At 37.5% G+C, this 16,364-nt stretch overlaps 1 protein-coding gene across 11 annotated transcripts in view; it reads right to left on the bottom strand.

The window, feature by feature from the left end:
* Positions 1-6,460: 6,460 nt before the first annotated feature.
* EYA4 (EYA transcriptional coactivator and phosphatase 4) overlaps positions 6,461-16,364 on the bottom strand; it is a 280,742-nt gene continuing 270,838 nt past the window's right edge. For 6 of the 11 annotated variants that reach the window (XM_078001202.1, XM_015137415.3, XM_015137417.3 and 3 more), the window contains 3 exons: positions 15,414-15,535; positions 13,332-13,432; positions 6,461-9,844 (listed from right to left, as the gene is read on the bottom strand). In XM_078001202.1, coding sequence (XP_077857328.1) covers positions 9,764-9,844; positions 13,332-13,432; positions 15,414-15,535 — 304 coding nt within the window. In that variant the 3' untranslated portion in view covers positions 6,461-9,763. Of the gene's footprint in view, positions 9,845-13,331; positions 13,433-13,470; positions 13,572-15,413; positions 15,536-16,364 lie in introns of all 11 variants that reach the window. The other 5 variants (XM_015137416.3, XM_078001203.1, XM_015137421.3 and 2 more) reach the window with 1 other exon arrangement.

The following is a 16,364-nucleotide window of genomic DNA, read 5'->3' as shown; positions in this document are numbered from 1 at the left end:
ACACACGTATTATTATTCAGCCTTAACAAGAAAGAAAATTCTAACACAGGCTACAAAACAGGAGAACCTGAAAGAAATTTTGTTACATGAAATCAGCCAGTCACAAAAGGATAAACACTATATGATTCTGTTTATATGAGGTACCCTGAGTAGTCAAATTCATAGAGACAGAAAGTGGAGGAGCTGCTATAAGGTACTAAGGGGAGAGGAGAATGGGGAGTTATTGTTCAGTGGGTAGAGTTTCGGTTTTACAATATAAAGAGTTTTGTGGATGGATGGTGATGACGGCAGCACAACAATGTGGATGTACTTAATGCCATTGACTGTACACTTAAAAATGGAGTATGATTGTTACCTTTATCTGTATTTTACCACAATAAAAAAAAAATCATCTCCACTAGGCGGAGGTTGCAGTGAGCTGAGATTGCGCCACTACACTCCAGTCTGGCAACAGAGCAAGACTCCATGTCAAAAAAAAAAAAAAAATCATCCTCACTATAGAATTTCAGAAGAGGTAAACTTGGCTAAGTAGCTTTTCTCCACTTACCCTTTTGGAACTTGCTTCTGAACATCTTCCATTCAGATACTCCTAAAATCACGCTGACTCCTCAATGCTCTACCATGGTTTACTTCTCCTATACTACGTGGCCCCAGAACCTTCTTAATTCTCCACTCTAATCAGAAGCCTGTCCAGTACCCTTTTTGGAACCATGCTGTAGGTTAGGGAGCCTGTAAGTCTGTTGTACTAACAGCAGTTGATATGCATGCTGAAAGGTGTTTTGAAAGGGAGGAATCGGCAAACTTAACTTAAATGCAAACTAATTGAGCAGCTTTAATTGAATAGTTATCTCTTGGGCCTTCATATAGGACTGGATATAATGCCAATCACCAAGTCAAATAATCAGCTTAGGGTCCTTTGACCGCTTATCTGCAAAGGTAAGATTCCTACAGCAAAAGGGCCATTTCTCACATAGGCAACACAGGAATTACTTGGATGGCAATTATGTTCACAGAGAGAAAAAAGAGTGACCGTTAACTCCATTGCTTGCAATCTCACCTGCTCTTAATGGCACTTTCTCTCAGATCATACCCCTACAAGCGCTAAACAACTCAACTGGAGTCAACGGACAGAAGATACAGTGCAATGAGCCTATTTTGCAGTCCAGATAATGTCTGCCTAACAGACTAAGTTCCAACTCTGTCTGTGCTACCTACAGGTTATATAATCTTGGGAGGTCACTTGAACTATACAATTGGACTAAGAATACTGACTCTCGTGGGTGTTATAATTAAATGAGGTAGCATATGGTAAGGTAAACATTGATTAGTCTCTGTATTAGTTGATTAGTGTCTTCAAATGTTCGTTTCTTTGATTAGTCTCTTCAAACGTTAGTTTCCTTCCTCTTCTTTTCAGTATGCTTGCTGAAGAGCCAGCTACAGAGCGAGTGACTGAATCAAAGTCTGGACACATCCTACATGCTCCCATTCCCCGCCTTGCTACAATGGTATCAGCTGTCTGTGCCCAGAAGATGGTGCTAAGGTTGGATGAATAAAGCAGTAACTGGCGCTTCAAGGATACAGAAGAAGGTACATAGATAAATATCCCCATTTTGCCCAGACGGAAACAAGAAAAACATTCTCTTTTCTCTTCTTTAAAACCAATTATTGAGTCACACATGGCAACACTATGTATTGCCAAAAGTGGCCAGTTTGTGGTAGTAGGTTTTATTCAGAAAATCAGTGGGTGATGAAAATTTAGAAGATGCACTCGTCATTTGTAAAACTGTAGATGAAAGTTTAAAAGATGATGTTATACCACTTTTTCTTCACTGCCCTCATCAGTGACTCCATCCCACCCTCCTGCTGTTCTCATAATTGATGTAGAAATAATTTCATGAGCCAAACTGGATGGTTTTATAGGTGTGTGTTTGGCATTAACTTTATTTCCTATTCACATACCAGATATTAGTGCCTGCTCTTATGAAATAGTTTATTCCACCATAAATTTATGTTTTAATGATCACCACTTTTTTTTGGAATACATTAATCTGTCTAAAAATAGGTGACTAAATCATCTGTCATTCTGCTGTGAAACCCTTTAATGTTTTCTTTGGGAAATAAATTAGAATGCCACACTGGTTTCCAAGCAGAAATAAGCTGACGATGACTTTTTTGTACAAAAGTTACTGATGAAAAGCTCACTGAGGTATTTGGATTTCTTCAGGGCTGTAAATCCAGGCATGTTACTACGTTATCTACTGGAAATTGGGGTAATGCAGGAGATGGGAAAGCATGGTGTTAAATCAACTGGTGACCCCAAATAATTTTCCATGGTGTCCATCAGACATGCACACTCTATATTACTGTCATCATTCCTAGCCTTTCCACTATGCTGTCTCAAGTTTGCACAAATCGTAAATGCTTTTAAATGATTAACTGGTGTGACATAATCGAATTACTTAGGGTTTTATTTACTGTGCTCCAAGTAATTCAATTATGACCTCGCGTGGTGTTCAACAGACAATAATGAAGTTGCTACAAATTCAACTTTGCACTGGACAACTCCATTTGAGGATACCACCACCTCCAAATTAACAATTACAGAAACTGGTCTCAGTATCTTGCTCCAACAACAAGCATCACCCACCACAATAAAAACAGCAAGTAGAATCTTTTTACTTCTTTTGTGTTTCTGGTCTCAGCAAACTGCACTACAATCTACCAAACTGCCCAAGCCAGAAACCTCAAGCTCAGGCTGAATTCGCCTGAGGACATGAGGTGCAGGAGCAAACACTGCGAAGTCCTAAGGTACTCTTAATACCCTAATTTCTTTGAATCTATGCACTGTCTCATACTCACACCCATCATCTAATTCAGGAATCTCTCCAGGATCCTGCACCAGCCTCTTAGATCCCTCAATTTCCTCAGCCTGGCCAGAGTAACTGTTATAAAATATAAACTGGTACACAAAAATCCTCTGCTAACAAACCTTTCATTCAGTACCTACTGATCCCTGGGTAAAACTGAAATTGGTTGATGCTGTATTAAAAATCCTCATGATGTGGTCCTTGTTTATTTTTTCTTACTGTTCCTTTTATTCACTCCATGCTCCAGAAACAAGACTAACTTGCAGTTCCCTGACTACACCATTCTACCCTTCTCCCTCTTGCCTGCAGTCTCTTATATATTTTCCACTTTGCTTAGATGCTCCCAATCCAGTCCCGCAAATGCTCTGGACTTCTCAGTTTTGTCCTTGGGACTTCAGCTTTGGACTCATTTTCTCCAAGAATCTTCCCTTTAAGGGCTGGTTAGGTTTCTCTGCAAGTGACTCCTCATGCCCCTGTCCTTTTCCTCTGCTAACACCCTTCATTCGTTATCTTAAGAGTCATGCCCACTGAAAAGCTAAGAACCTTAAGGGTAAGGACGGCGATGAGTTGAGGGTCAGCACTACTCTGCTGTGGTTCCGTGGAGGCTGACTTACTTGGTGGTCTCTCTACCTTTTCCAATACACACTCTTTCAGTTCTGTGTATTTTCACTGAAGGCTCACCAGAAAACTAAAATGGCAACGTCATAGCAGACATAAGGCACACAAATCTAAGATTTCATGACCACAAAGGACAATGCATTGTCCTTTAGCCATAGAGACACTGTCCCTGCAAGCTGCAATCAAAAGGCATTTTGTTGTGAGGGAAAATAATCATCTGACTTGTATAGAGTTATATGCATTGTTAGAGATTCTTTAGCATATTACGTTTGGAGATTTCTCAGATTGTGTGCTAACACAGACCTGGAAGGTTCTGTGGATGAAGGAAAACTAAGCAGTAATGGCTACTATTTCCATTAAAAGTCAGAACTTGGGCACGATGAACATTTTCCCCTTAAGGCTCTGAGAGAGCATCTTTGTTGACTGCAGTATATCCCAAGAATTGACTCTGGCCCAGTCAAATGTAGACTGCTTTGTGTAGTGACCTGTGTATTAGAACACATGTATACTTTGCCAGAATTACATCCAATAACTTTTAAAGAATATACAAAACCATGCAGAGATGTTAAATAAGGGTTATCAGTCTGGATGCAGTGGCTCACACCTGTAATCTCAGCACTTTGGGAGGTTGAGGCAGGAGGACTGCTTGAGTCCAGGAGTTCGAGGTTATAGTGAGCTATGGCGGCGCCATTGCACTCCAGCCTGAGCAACAAAGCAAGACCCTGGATCAAAAAATAAATGGTTATCTTTTGCTAACTAAATAAAATCTGACACTTTAAAACTTTTTTGTGTTTGTTTGTTTCAGGGACTCAGAATCATGAACCGCACAGTTTGCAGACAGATCTGATTTTTACATGTTTTTGTGTGTGTGGCTTTAAGTAATTTCAGTCAATTAAGCCTACTAATATTGCATACTTTTTCTTTTATGAGTATAAAGCAGGCAATCACTGATTCATTGTAAACATTTTTTATCCAGACGATCATTCTCAGGTCACATATAACCTTTTTTCCATGACATCTTTGCTTATGGCCATCCTTGCTCTTTATTTTCATAAGTTATTAGGCCAGCAAATACTCCAGCTAAGATATAAAAATTTACACAGGTCCTGTGTATGTTTTCTTCTCTCCTTTTCCCTTTCAAATATAGCTCGACCATTTTTTTTCTTTTTTTGAGACAATCTTGCTCTGTCTCCCAGGCTACAGTGCAGCAGTGTGACCACAGCTAGCTGCAGCCTCCACCTCCCAGGCTCATGTGCTCCTCCTGTCTTGGCACCATGAGTAGCTGGGACTACAGGCACACACTATCACATTTGAATATTAAAAAGAGAGAGAGGGGAGAGAGAGAGACACACACAGAGAGAGAGAGAGAGGTCTCTCTATGTTGCCCAGGCTGGTCTTAAACTCCTGAACTCAAGTGGTCCTCCCACCGGCCTCCCAAAGTGCTGGGATTATAGGAATAAGCCATCACACATGGCTCTCTACCACTTTAAATCTCTTCAATTCTAGATCATGCTCATGTAAGTGTTTTCCTTAAGTTTATACATTGTAATGGATGAATCAACAACACAAAAATAAATGTGTATCATGTTGGATTAATCTAAGAACTAAGTATTTTTTATCAGTAAAGAAGGAAAATGCTAGAAGTGTTGGGGAAGCAGGTGCAATTTCAGAGAGGAGGACCTTTACAGCCAAGAAGGTGTTCTTTAAGAACTGAAGAAACACAGGGCATAGGTGATACAAAGATCGGGGTGAAACCCTCTTCAAGTAGAAGGAATGGTGAGTGCAAAGGGCCTGCAGCAGGTGGGTGGGTGCAGGTATGTGCCAAACACGGAGGTGGCTGTTTGGCAGTGAGTTGTGAGACAGAGGAAGGGAGAGCTCACCAGGGATGGTGGCTGTGGGCCTTACAGGCCGTTGTGAAGGTCACTGGTGTTTGTGCCAAGCGAGCTGGAAAGCCAGCTGCTGGAGGTTTCCAAGAAGAGGAGAGATATCCTCTGATGCACAGCATGGCTCTGGCTAGTGTGATGAGATATGGTGAAAGGGTGTGAGGGCCAGAGAAGGGAGACTAAGCCAGAGGCTGACGTACTTATCTAGGTGAGAAAGGATGTCGGTTCCAGCTGGGGTAGTAGTCGTGGGAGAGGTGAGAAGAGGCCGGTGCAGAAGCACAAGCTCAGATTTAGACATGGTGATTTGAGAGGTCCTTTCTTCCAAGCAGGTATATAAATAGGTAAACAAGATACAATTGTTTGGGGAGCTGGGATATGATATATATAATTTAGTCTTTCTCACAAATTCAATTTCAATGGCAACTGGATATAAGAGAAAACAAAGGAAGTTTACATATTAAATTTATTGTAAACATTTTCCATTGTTTTCTTGTAAACCAGTATTGATTTTTGGATGGTGTAAGGCTTACTAGAATGTTGCCACATAACTCCACTTAAATATCATTAATTTGGAGGCTAACATTTTTAAAGGCTGTGAATGAGCAGAGGTTGATCTGAAACTTGCGTTTGGTTTACACATGAACAACAGATTCACAAATAAAGAAATACTATACGCCAGGCAATAAAGGAGCTATAAAATCTGTTACAGAAAACTACCTTTTTTCCCTCTTGGAAGATACTTATAAACTATGTCCCATATTCACCTAGAGGATACTTGCTTTAAATATTCTAATAGGTCTAAATATTTTAATTACTTTATCATTAGTGAATTGTGGCTATATTATGCATTATACTTATTTGAATGTAGCTATCTGTGTGTAAAAAATTATGCAGCTGACAACTTTTCAGGAAAGCAGCCCACTTTTAGTCGTAATTAGTGATGTTTTACTGGGTTACATCTCATTTTGCTTTAACTGAAAATTATGCAACTTAGGCATAAAAAAGAAAAGTTATGAAGACCAGAAACCTAAATACAAATTTCACATGATTTAGAACCAAGCTAAATAAACACACAAAAACTCTACAACATGGGAGGGTGAAGGAAATGAAAACAATTGCAAAGGTATTTATTGAGAAATAGTAAAGATATACATATTTTTACAAGCTTTCAATATTAATTTACATTTCTTTAAATTACGTAGGCCCCGATAATCTATACTTTACTAATACATAACAGAAACCCTTGACATTGTGAGATGTCCATAACGCTACCGTAGTTGGGAGTCAAAATGCAACTTTGGCTCATGATGCTTAAGTTTGTTTTCAAAAGAAATACTAAATGCCATATTCACTGAGAATGTAGGCTTGTCATAAACAAATGTGCTTTAAAAAAACAACTTCATACAGGAGCATGCTGTTGACACTATTCTGAATTTTAGCTCATCGCAGACTAAGGAGAAAACATTTTTAGAGACAGTTATTACCTACTTGTTGTGTGCAAACTGTATGATTCTAAAATATGTTTTTGCCTCTGAATTTGATTTACAAAATTTTGCAGGGGCATAGTGTTCTAATTGTATGCTATAATACTGTAGCCAGGCCACCTATTTTGTTACTGAAATTACGTGGTCTTGATATTTTTAAGGTGCAACACAAGATGGTTATCTTTTGTAGTAATATACCAAGCTGTATACATAAGAGCCGAAAACCCACTTTAGTTACAGAACATTTTTCAAACTGGTTTACAATAAGGCACAATAGTCCATATGTCAATAGGAGGTGGGAATGGCCAAGGGGTTCGTTTTGTGTTTGTTAGTTCAGTTTTCATTTTTCAGATTAGAAAGGAGGAGGATTTTCTGTTCCTAAGGTGGGAAGGGAAGAGTTCTATTTTGTGCATGCTCAACGTCCCATGGCCAAGCTGTGATGCTGGCTTGTGGGCCTGCACCATTGTTGTGCCAGACAAGCTGTTCTCCGTCAACCTAGCATTTAGGCTTTATGCCGGCAGCCTCTTCTGAACACAGAATCAGAAAAAGAGATGTGTGTGAGAAACTGCACGGGGTGATGCAACCAGCCAGCTTCTCTTTGCCCTTCCAAGGGGTGTTTCTTTCTGCACCTGCAGACTTAGCAGCATAAAAAGCCTTGCTTGTTTGATATGAAAAGACTTACAAATTTATACCTAATGTCACAATTCTATCATTTAAAGAAACCAGCTATACAGTAAAGATAATTTGTTTTTATTCACAGTAATAAATACTTAAGGTTTTAGTGCACAACATAATTAAGTACTGATAATCAAGGCAACACTTAAATTTTTTTAACTGCTATTTTCAATCTAAGGGCCAACAGAAGTATAAGATTTACTATCATTATTTTTATATTATTAAACGTATTCCAACTTCAATTTGCCTGGAATAATACTTGGGGCAGAGGCAGCCAAAAGCTACAAAATTTAAAGGGTAAGTTTAAGGTTTAGATGATGAAATCACAATCTTGTACAAAATTCGGATCTCAATATCTTTCTGCCCAGTATAAACATGGCCTTAGCATTCAGTAAAGAAATACAGGTTTGTAGCCCAAAGAAATGAAATCTATTTCCACAGTGAATGTTGTAATCTGTGAGCAAAATGTAGACTTTATTGAAGCCACAGAGGCCTCAGCTGATGAACTCATGAACCAGCCTCTGGCTAGGGGCACTGACTAGTAGCCTGACTCTAGCGTCCACATTATGACATTTTAAACACAGAACTGCAGGTGCAGACACCATAAAAATACTCTAGTTCTTAAAGTCTTAAATTTCCACAAGGGAAATCATGTCACAGGAAGTAAGAGGAGAACTGTATCGTGTTCCCAACATGGGCTACACACAGGGAAAAAAAACCATGCAAACACAACGATGACGGGCTCTTCTTGTAATGAATGCCATCCATTGCGCAGTAACAATACAGGCAGAAACTAACATACGCAAGTCTGTCATGAGGAGAACCTACATCGATGTATTCAGATGGAGAACCAGGTACTATTTTACTATTGTCATTTCAGTAACGCTGCCAAGATCCAACTCACTTGCTGATTTAATTTATGATGATATTCTAGGTAACATTTTCATAAACTCATTGCTTTCATCAGACGCCATCTGGGAGATCTGCCTTCCATTACTGATGATATTATCATTTTTGCAATGCCATTGGGAATAAACACACTTAGCTTTATTTTAAGCCATGCCCACTCAATGTGAATTTTACACCATGTCCATGGCATATTCTAAAAAAGTTAATGTGATAATTGCTCATGATTTGCATGATAATGTCCTCCTCTATGCAACTTACACATATCAAAAGTCTCAACCTCAAAACCGTGCAGGTTGTCATGAATATGGCTCTTAGTTTTCTCCAGTAAAACTGTAGAAGGGGTACTTGAGACTTCTACATACATTTCACTTTCTAAGTGAAGGTCCCACAGTCTTTTCCAAACTTTCTGCTTATGGTTGGATGCGCAAATAGTTGCCTCATACAATTATTGGAATTATTAAGAACCCAAATACAACACAAGCTTTCCTTTATTGTTGTTGTTTTCTTATTGCAACAAATACTCAGTTTCTTGCTGATGCGGTAATTAAGCTTTGAGAGCTTGACTTTTAAATTTGGTCATGTTAAGAATCATCACAAAGGATTTTTTTTTCATTATCTACAGAGATTTTAACCAAAGTTACATTGTAACACACAAATGCTGTCTTGTCTTTAAGGCACAACACATCAGTATGAACATTCTGTTTGCCAAACTTAAAAAAGAGACAATATTATATTCCCATTTCCCCTCCCACTCCCCTCCCCGACAAATGAAAGAAAAATTGCATCCACTTTGAAAGTCAGCTGCTAATAAAGTCACAGTAAATTATTTTCATCAATAATTTACACAAATTACAGGTCTAAATAGGACTGTCCTTATACAGTCTGAGTGCATTCCAATTCAGATTTTCTGGGCTAGGTAGGCTAAAGTCAGATTCAAACCTCAGGGCTGAGAAGATCTCCCAATTTGAGGAATGTTGTTGACCACCTTGTCAGACGGAGCATGTGTGTTGCTGCTTTGCCGGGGTAAGAGTTCTTTGCTAAAGCTGCTCATTCCAGTTTGGACTCATTTGGTGTGTACCAGCAACCTCCACAGATTTTTTAAAAACCCATTAAAGTGTTGTAAATATAAGACCATAGAGTTTCTTTTCTGTAGCACTAAAGTTTAACTCCATTCAGCAATCTGAATTCTTCATTCTGGAATTTTTATTCCAAATATGATTTCATCCATTAAGACAATTTATATGTGTAGAGCCAGAGGCATTGAATCACACATAAAAATTCAGTGTACTTGAAATATAAAAAATGGATCTCCGGCTAGAGAGCACAGTTACAAATACTCTAATTCCAGTGCTTGGTGGAGAGCCAGGAGGTCTGAGTGACTGGATATCCTCCAGAAGGGCATGTTGTGCTGCATGGTTAGGAGAAGGAGGGGTGGGAGAGAGAAGGGGAAGGAATGAGGCATGGAGAGAGATCACAACCATTGTCTCAATTAAGCAGCAGCACACACAGGGCTGTGTGGCCCACCCACGTTCAGGGGAGGGAGTCTAAAGGCGCGATGATCATACGTGAAGGCTTGGCAGCACCAATATGGCATTGTCAAAGTAACAGAGAAATAGATCTGAACTGGATTTTAATGATAATAATAGCAAATATTAACACTGCTTAGATAGTTTAACATTTATTCTGGAAGTATCACTACCAACATCGACATGTGGGAAAGCAAGTGGGTATCACAATCCTACCTGGCTGATGGAAAGCAAGTTTGAATCAGTGCATCTCTCCTACAGGCCTCTCTCTCAGTCAAAAATAAAATAAAACAAAATGATAAGCTTCTTAATTTTGTTAATCTAGGAAGAAAAGAGGGTGAATTCCTTTCTGTATAAAAATAATTTGAAGCAGGACTATATAAAGTAGAAAAAATGTGGGGATTATAACTTTCTTACTTGTCTGGGACAACCGATAACTTAAGCCAGTCGAGTCGACCTGGTTTATTTCACTGGCGTAGAATTGACAGAAAGTATCTAGCATACATTTTCAATGGGGAAGATATCATCCCCAAGGGGACAAAAATGAGTTCTTGTGGGGCAGAAAATCTTAGACATTACAATGGTTTGTGCCCTCCAAAGATATACTATAATAGTATACAGTACATATGTGGCATTAAAATTTCATGAAAGGGAGTAATTAGAAAAAAATTGTCTAAAGAGTCCCCACTGGCGATGATAATGAAAAAGAAAAAACACTGCACTACAGGAACTGACAAAACAAAAGCACGATTTGTAAGTTTGGGCTGATGACAACTTCTAGAATATGCACATATAAAATATTCATGTATATAAGGGAAATGAGTATACAGATATAAAACATGCAAATGATATTTTATGTAAGAACTAAGTAGCATAATAATCCTTAATGCTATATAATTCCTTGCTGCACATTACGGTAACCACCAGCCACATGTGGCTATGGAGCACTTGAAATGTGGTTAGTCCAGTTTAAAATACATAATGCATTTCAAAGACTTAGAACAAAACAAACAAACAAAGAGAAGGTAAACATGACTTCAACAATTTTTACATTAATTAGATATCAAGACAATTATTCTGGATATACTGGGTTGACATGTTATTAAAATTAATTCTACCTGTTTCTCTTTAATTTTTTAAAATGTGGCTTCTAGAAAATTTCAAACTACATATACAGCTTGTATTAATATAATATGTTTCTGCAGAAGAGCGCAGACATTCCTATTCCTAAACTTTGATATTTCTTCTTAAATTTCTCAAACAAAGTATGTCTAGGTCAAATTAAGGCACAGAAATTCACATAGAAGTAACTTTTTTTCATTCAGCTCAGATCTATTTGTAACAACAAAACAGTACTTAACATTTCTGCACATGCGATTACTGCTACATCCAAAGAAAAGCATGCATTCTGGGTACTAGAGAAACCAACCACCTCTGCTTTAAAATAGAATAATAAGCCTTCACCATCACCAAAACTGTACGTACATCAACAACCATTTGGAAATAGCATTCTATCTGATATTCTTTTCCATTCAGGGTCATGCCTTTCCCTCCTGAAGTTTTAGGTATAAAGAAGATGGTATAACAACTGGGGAAACCAAATCTAAACATTAATGCTGTGGAAAACAGGTCGACTGGGTTAAGTTTTAATTGTCAAAAGCATACAGTGTTACTGGTTTGGAAAATTGAATTATATTAGTCCTTACCTACATATATGTGAATTTAATTTGTATAGGCTAAAAGACACGTACATTGAGCAGGAGTGGGGCTGTATTACTAATCACTGGCTGCTCTTTGTTGTGTATAACTATGGTGTCAATAAGAAACATCACAACATGGACTCACGACATTGACAAACTCCAGAAGATATTTCAGTTGAGTGTGACTGGAAGCATTTCAAGTAGTAGTCAGCAATGAAAGCCGTATTTCTTGAGGCTGCAGCCCTGACCTCATACAGGACGTGCTTGGGGCCAGTGTGCTGTCTTGGGTCATTGACACTGCTAATGAAGGCTGAGGTGTTCTGTGGGAGGCAGAGCCTGTACCTACTCTCTTAAATGTAATAGAAAAGCATGGAGATTTTCAAGTATGGCTGCCAATACTGTCACCAAACCTTCTAAAGTGGAAGTGCTTTCCTTTTCTTCATTTTGCTTGATTTAAATTGACCAGAAAAACACATCAATTCCTTTCTCTTTCTCTTATAGCCATAAACTTTTCTACAAAACTGTTCGACTGTTTTTTGAAAACAGGTAAACACTCCAGCACATGCAAGCGGCGAAGCCTTTATTAGATGATGATTTAAAATCTCCTTAGGATGATACAGAAAACATTCTTTCTATGTAAAACAGTATAAGCTGGTATGTCATTGTTTAGAAATACTAATTCATCATTTGGCTTTGTTTTGTAAATTCTATCACTTTTATCTTGGCTAGATGATATTTTTCTATCATTCAGTGAAGGCAGCAGTAGACCTTAGGGTGGAGTTGACCAACAGTCTGGTGTTGGGGGCCAATCCTGATATCACTCTTCTTTTGATGTTGAACCAACCATTTAACGGTTTTTAATTGCCTTGGTTTCTTCTTCAGAAATATGGGACAGATGAAAAGGCTTATTAAAATACTGAGGGCCTATGGGATCTTCTGAATGTGTTCAAAGCCAGCTGCTTGGCTTCAATCAAGTACCACTGGCTCACTAGAACAGATGAAACTCTTCCAGGAGATGTGAAGCACATTATGGCTAAGACAAGTTGGTACAAAAGGATCTGAGCAATACATCCCATTTCAGTAGCACTTATTAAAATCTCTTGCAGTAGTTTTTCTTCAGCTATTAAATCTGCCCTCAGCATTCCTTATCATAGAGCATGCCTACTTCCAGGCACTCATGAGGACCATATGGCATGTAGGTCTCATGAACTACTCACATGACTTTTGTATGGAGCTCCTTAATCTTTATCTCGCTATATTTCATGTGCTTAACAATGGTTATTTTCCCCCCATCTTGCAGATCCCCTGGCTCATTTATATCTGTGCACATGGTATGTGTTTTAATATATACAGATGCATCTATATAAGCATGTATATATATGCCCACACAAATATATATATTACTATATATATTTACTATGTGTACATACATTCAAACATATAAATAAATATAACTAACTTTCCCTGCATTTCCTATCAAATTTCAGGCAAAAAATGCTAAACTCCAAATGGTTTATTTGAATGTAAGTATTGACCCTCTCATGCTCTTATTGCTTTGCATCTATAAATTTAAATCATTTGTCAAGCTGCCATTGGGCCAAACTACAGAAATGCAAACAAAAAGGCTTGCATTAGAAGTATCACACCAACATTGTTTGAGACAGGTTACCTTTTTTGCTGCCTGTTCTTCTTCTACACCATCCCCAATTACAACATACACTACTTTTCTGCCAAACCTTTGCATTATTCGTTCAAAGCAACTTTCTTTTCCTGGAAGATAAACGAGATAAAGTTCAGAGTGAAGTTACCTGGTTAGCGGCATGCTCCTCATCTCGGCCATCTCCAATCACAACATAAGTTATGTTAGTGCCAAATCTGGACACTATACGCTCAAAACAGCTTTCCTTGCCTGAAAAACAATGCACTGCTTATTCTTCCAGCCACTGCATTCATTAACCTAAAGATTCATAAAGTGTTAAGTTAATGCCTCTTGAACATCACTTAAACTGGTTCACAACCTCTGGGTTTATGCAATCAACACATATTTGAATAACGTTAAGGCATTACTTAGGACAGATGATTAAACCAATGTGTTTCACACTCCAAAAATATCAGTAGGGTTAAGCATTGGACCTAGAGAAAATATTAGTATGTTTTTCTCCACCACCAGAGTATTGGGGAAACTTTACAGGCAACTATAAGTTTTAACAACCTTTGTTTGTTTAATTCTGTGAATCAATTTTCAGTAGTATAGACAAGTCAGCTAAATGTGTTCTAGAGAAAAACTGAAGGTTTACTGCTAAGAAAAGAGGAAATACCAAGAAGTGAATTTACCTTGGTAAACAACTCCTTTCTTCAAGTGGATGACAGTTAGCCTGCTCAAATAACTTCTACTAAGGGTGCAGTCTGACTGGGCCACAGTACTGACAACACTGGTGTCCTCTGATTGCACTACGGGAACATCACCATGGAATTTCTACATATTCTTTGTTTTTAAAACATTGGCATTATTCTCTAAATTTCACTCCAGAATGTTCATGCAGCCATGGCTACTTCTGCCTTTTTTCTTAATCTGATGGTTCAGAACTCCAAAAAACACTAGCTTACAGGAAAAAATAAAAATGATTTTTTTTTTCAGATTAAAGAATATAAGGAACTATTTGGCCAACAGAAAGAATACTGTCTTTACTAAAATAAATGTTTATTCTGCTATAAAATCATCAAAAAGCAAACTTTTCTTCTTTCTATTAGTCCTGCTGACATAAATACACACATTTAGATTAAAAATGTATGGTACTGATATCCAGGCTCTGAACTGTAGTGCTTATGACAATGTGAAATTTACTCTACGGAAGCTTGGCTCTCCTTAACTGTACTCTTGAAACAGCTGCAACTGGAGGCTCCTTTTGCCAGGGCCAACATCAGACCTCCTCAAAGCCTAGGGCAGGTTATTTTTGGTGGGGGATTTTAGGATTTTGAACTTCTCTTGTCAATGTGCCAGAGCCTAAGTTTGTTGACCTTCAAGGCATATTATACAACCCATTTATTTTCCCAAGTATTTCCTTGACAGACAATGGAATACATCAGTTTTCTTTGAAGTCTTTCAATACAGCAGAAGTTGATGAAGTTTTACTTTTGAATGTTCATTAGAAGTTGGAGTCTGCGAGAAATGCACTTAAAAATCAAAGATGGCTCCACAAACAGATATTATCTAAATAAACAAGGTTGTGGCTCTTTGATTGCTACTGCACATTTTTGGAAATGTAGATTTCCAGTCACTCATGTGTTACAAATATTCCTATTATGTTTTCTGATTCATAAAATTCTTTTAAATTTTTTCTGTAATTAAAGGCACTAGTTCAATCCATCAAAGAATCCCCTGCAAAGCCAAAATAGTATTTTTATCTTGGATCTAGATTACTGCATATGCAAGGATGCAACATTATACTCTATACTAATTAAACTATTAAACACTATGGCTAGAGATATTACATATTATTTAGATAACATGTGCTGTAATATTCTGTGAAATACAAGAATGAAATATCTATACTCAGATACTGAGTTCTTAATGTCACTAGGCAACAGTTCTCAAAATATTCATACATGTACAATGAGTTGCAGGGACTTTGTAATTTGAACTTTACCCAAATTTGTTTCATATACTAAGTGAAATTGCTGAAAAAGGGAACCATGCAGAGACACACAGATGTGGACACATTCCATACAGAGTTCAAAATAATTTCCTTACCTATTTTAGTTGCACTGTAAATATTCTCAATGGGGAAAGCACCTCCTAAACTATAGAGTAGAACCTTCGCAAGTGCTGGGATCAGCTGGGTTGTCGTTACCAAGACATTTACGCAATTACTCCTAAAATAGGGAGGAAATATACACATTTGTTTTCTAATACTAAATAACTTCTAATAGATTTAAAATTGTCACTGTGGTCTCTAAATTCCTTAATTAAAGGTCCCTTTCAATATTCATTAGCTATTGCCTATCAGCAGACAGACACTCCTCAAATAATGGCAGATTATGAAGAAGAATACACAAACCCATGACTATACTGTGATGCTTAAAGTTCTACAACATATTTTGTCAAAACAATATGCTATTAAAAGTCATACGTAGGTAAGTGTTACAGAATGAAAACATGGTAGAATGAAATAAAGCTCAGGCTTTTTAAGTTTAGAGATGTGGTTTTGATATGAACTTTCATGACTTGCACTGTGTGATATTCAGAGTTACATTTCTTTTTAAATTATAAACACTGTATATACTTGTAACAGAAAAATTTGTGAAAGACAAATATAAATAAGAAAACAAAAAGCATTAATTATTATGTAACCATCCAGAGACAACTGCTCTCTCCATTTCATGCATTTACTTCAGTGTTTCTGTTCACATATAGATTTTGTTTTCCCATTGGGAACATTCTATATATTCAATTTTGTATTCTACTTTATGTATTTATATCATGAGCCTATTTGTTTATATCTATTAACTATTACTTCCCCTCTCCCAACAAAACAATGTATAAAAACTACTCTACCATGTAGATGCACCAGCATTTCTTAAAGTTAAATTCAGTTGCTTAAGTGGCTTTTGATTTCTAAATATTATAAGTAATGCTACCTAAATATATTCTTACATCTTTGATTATTCTTAGACTATATTCGTAGAATAATTAGGGTCAGAG

Source organism: Macaca mulatta, chromosome 4 (genome assembly GCF_049350105.2).
Source record: "Macaca mulatta isolate MMU2019108-1 chromosome 4, T2T-MMU8v2.0, whole genome shotgun sequence".
NCBI lineage: Eukaryota > Metazoa > Chordata > Mammalia > Primates > Cercopithecidae > Macaca > Macaca mulatta.
Note: the sequence above shows the minus strand (reverse complement) of the source record. Positions and strands in the feature narration are given on the sequence as shown.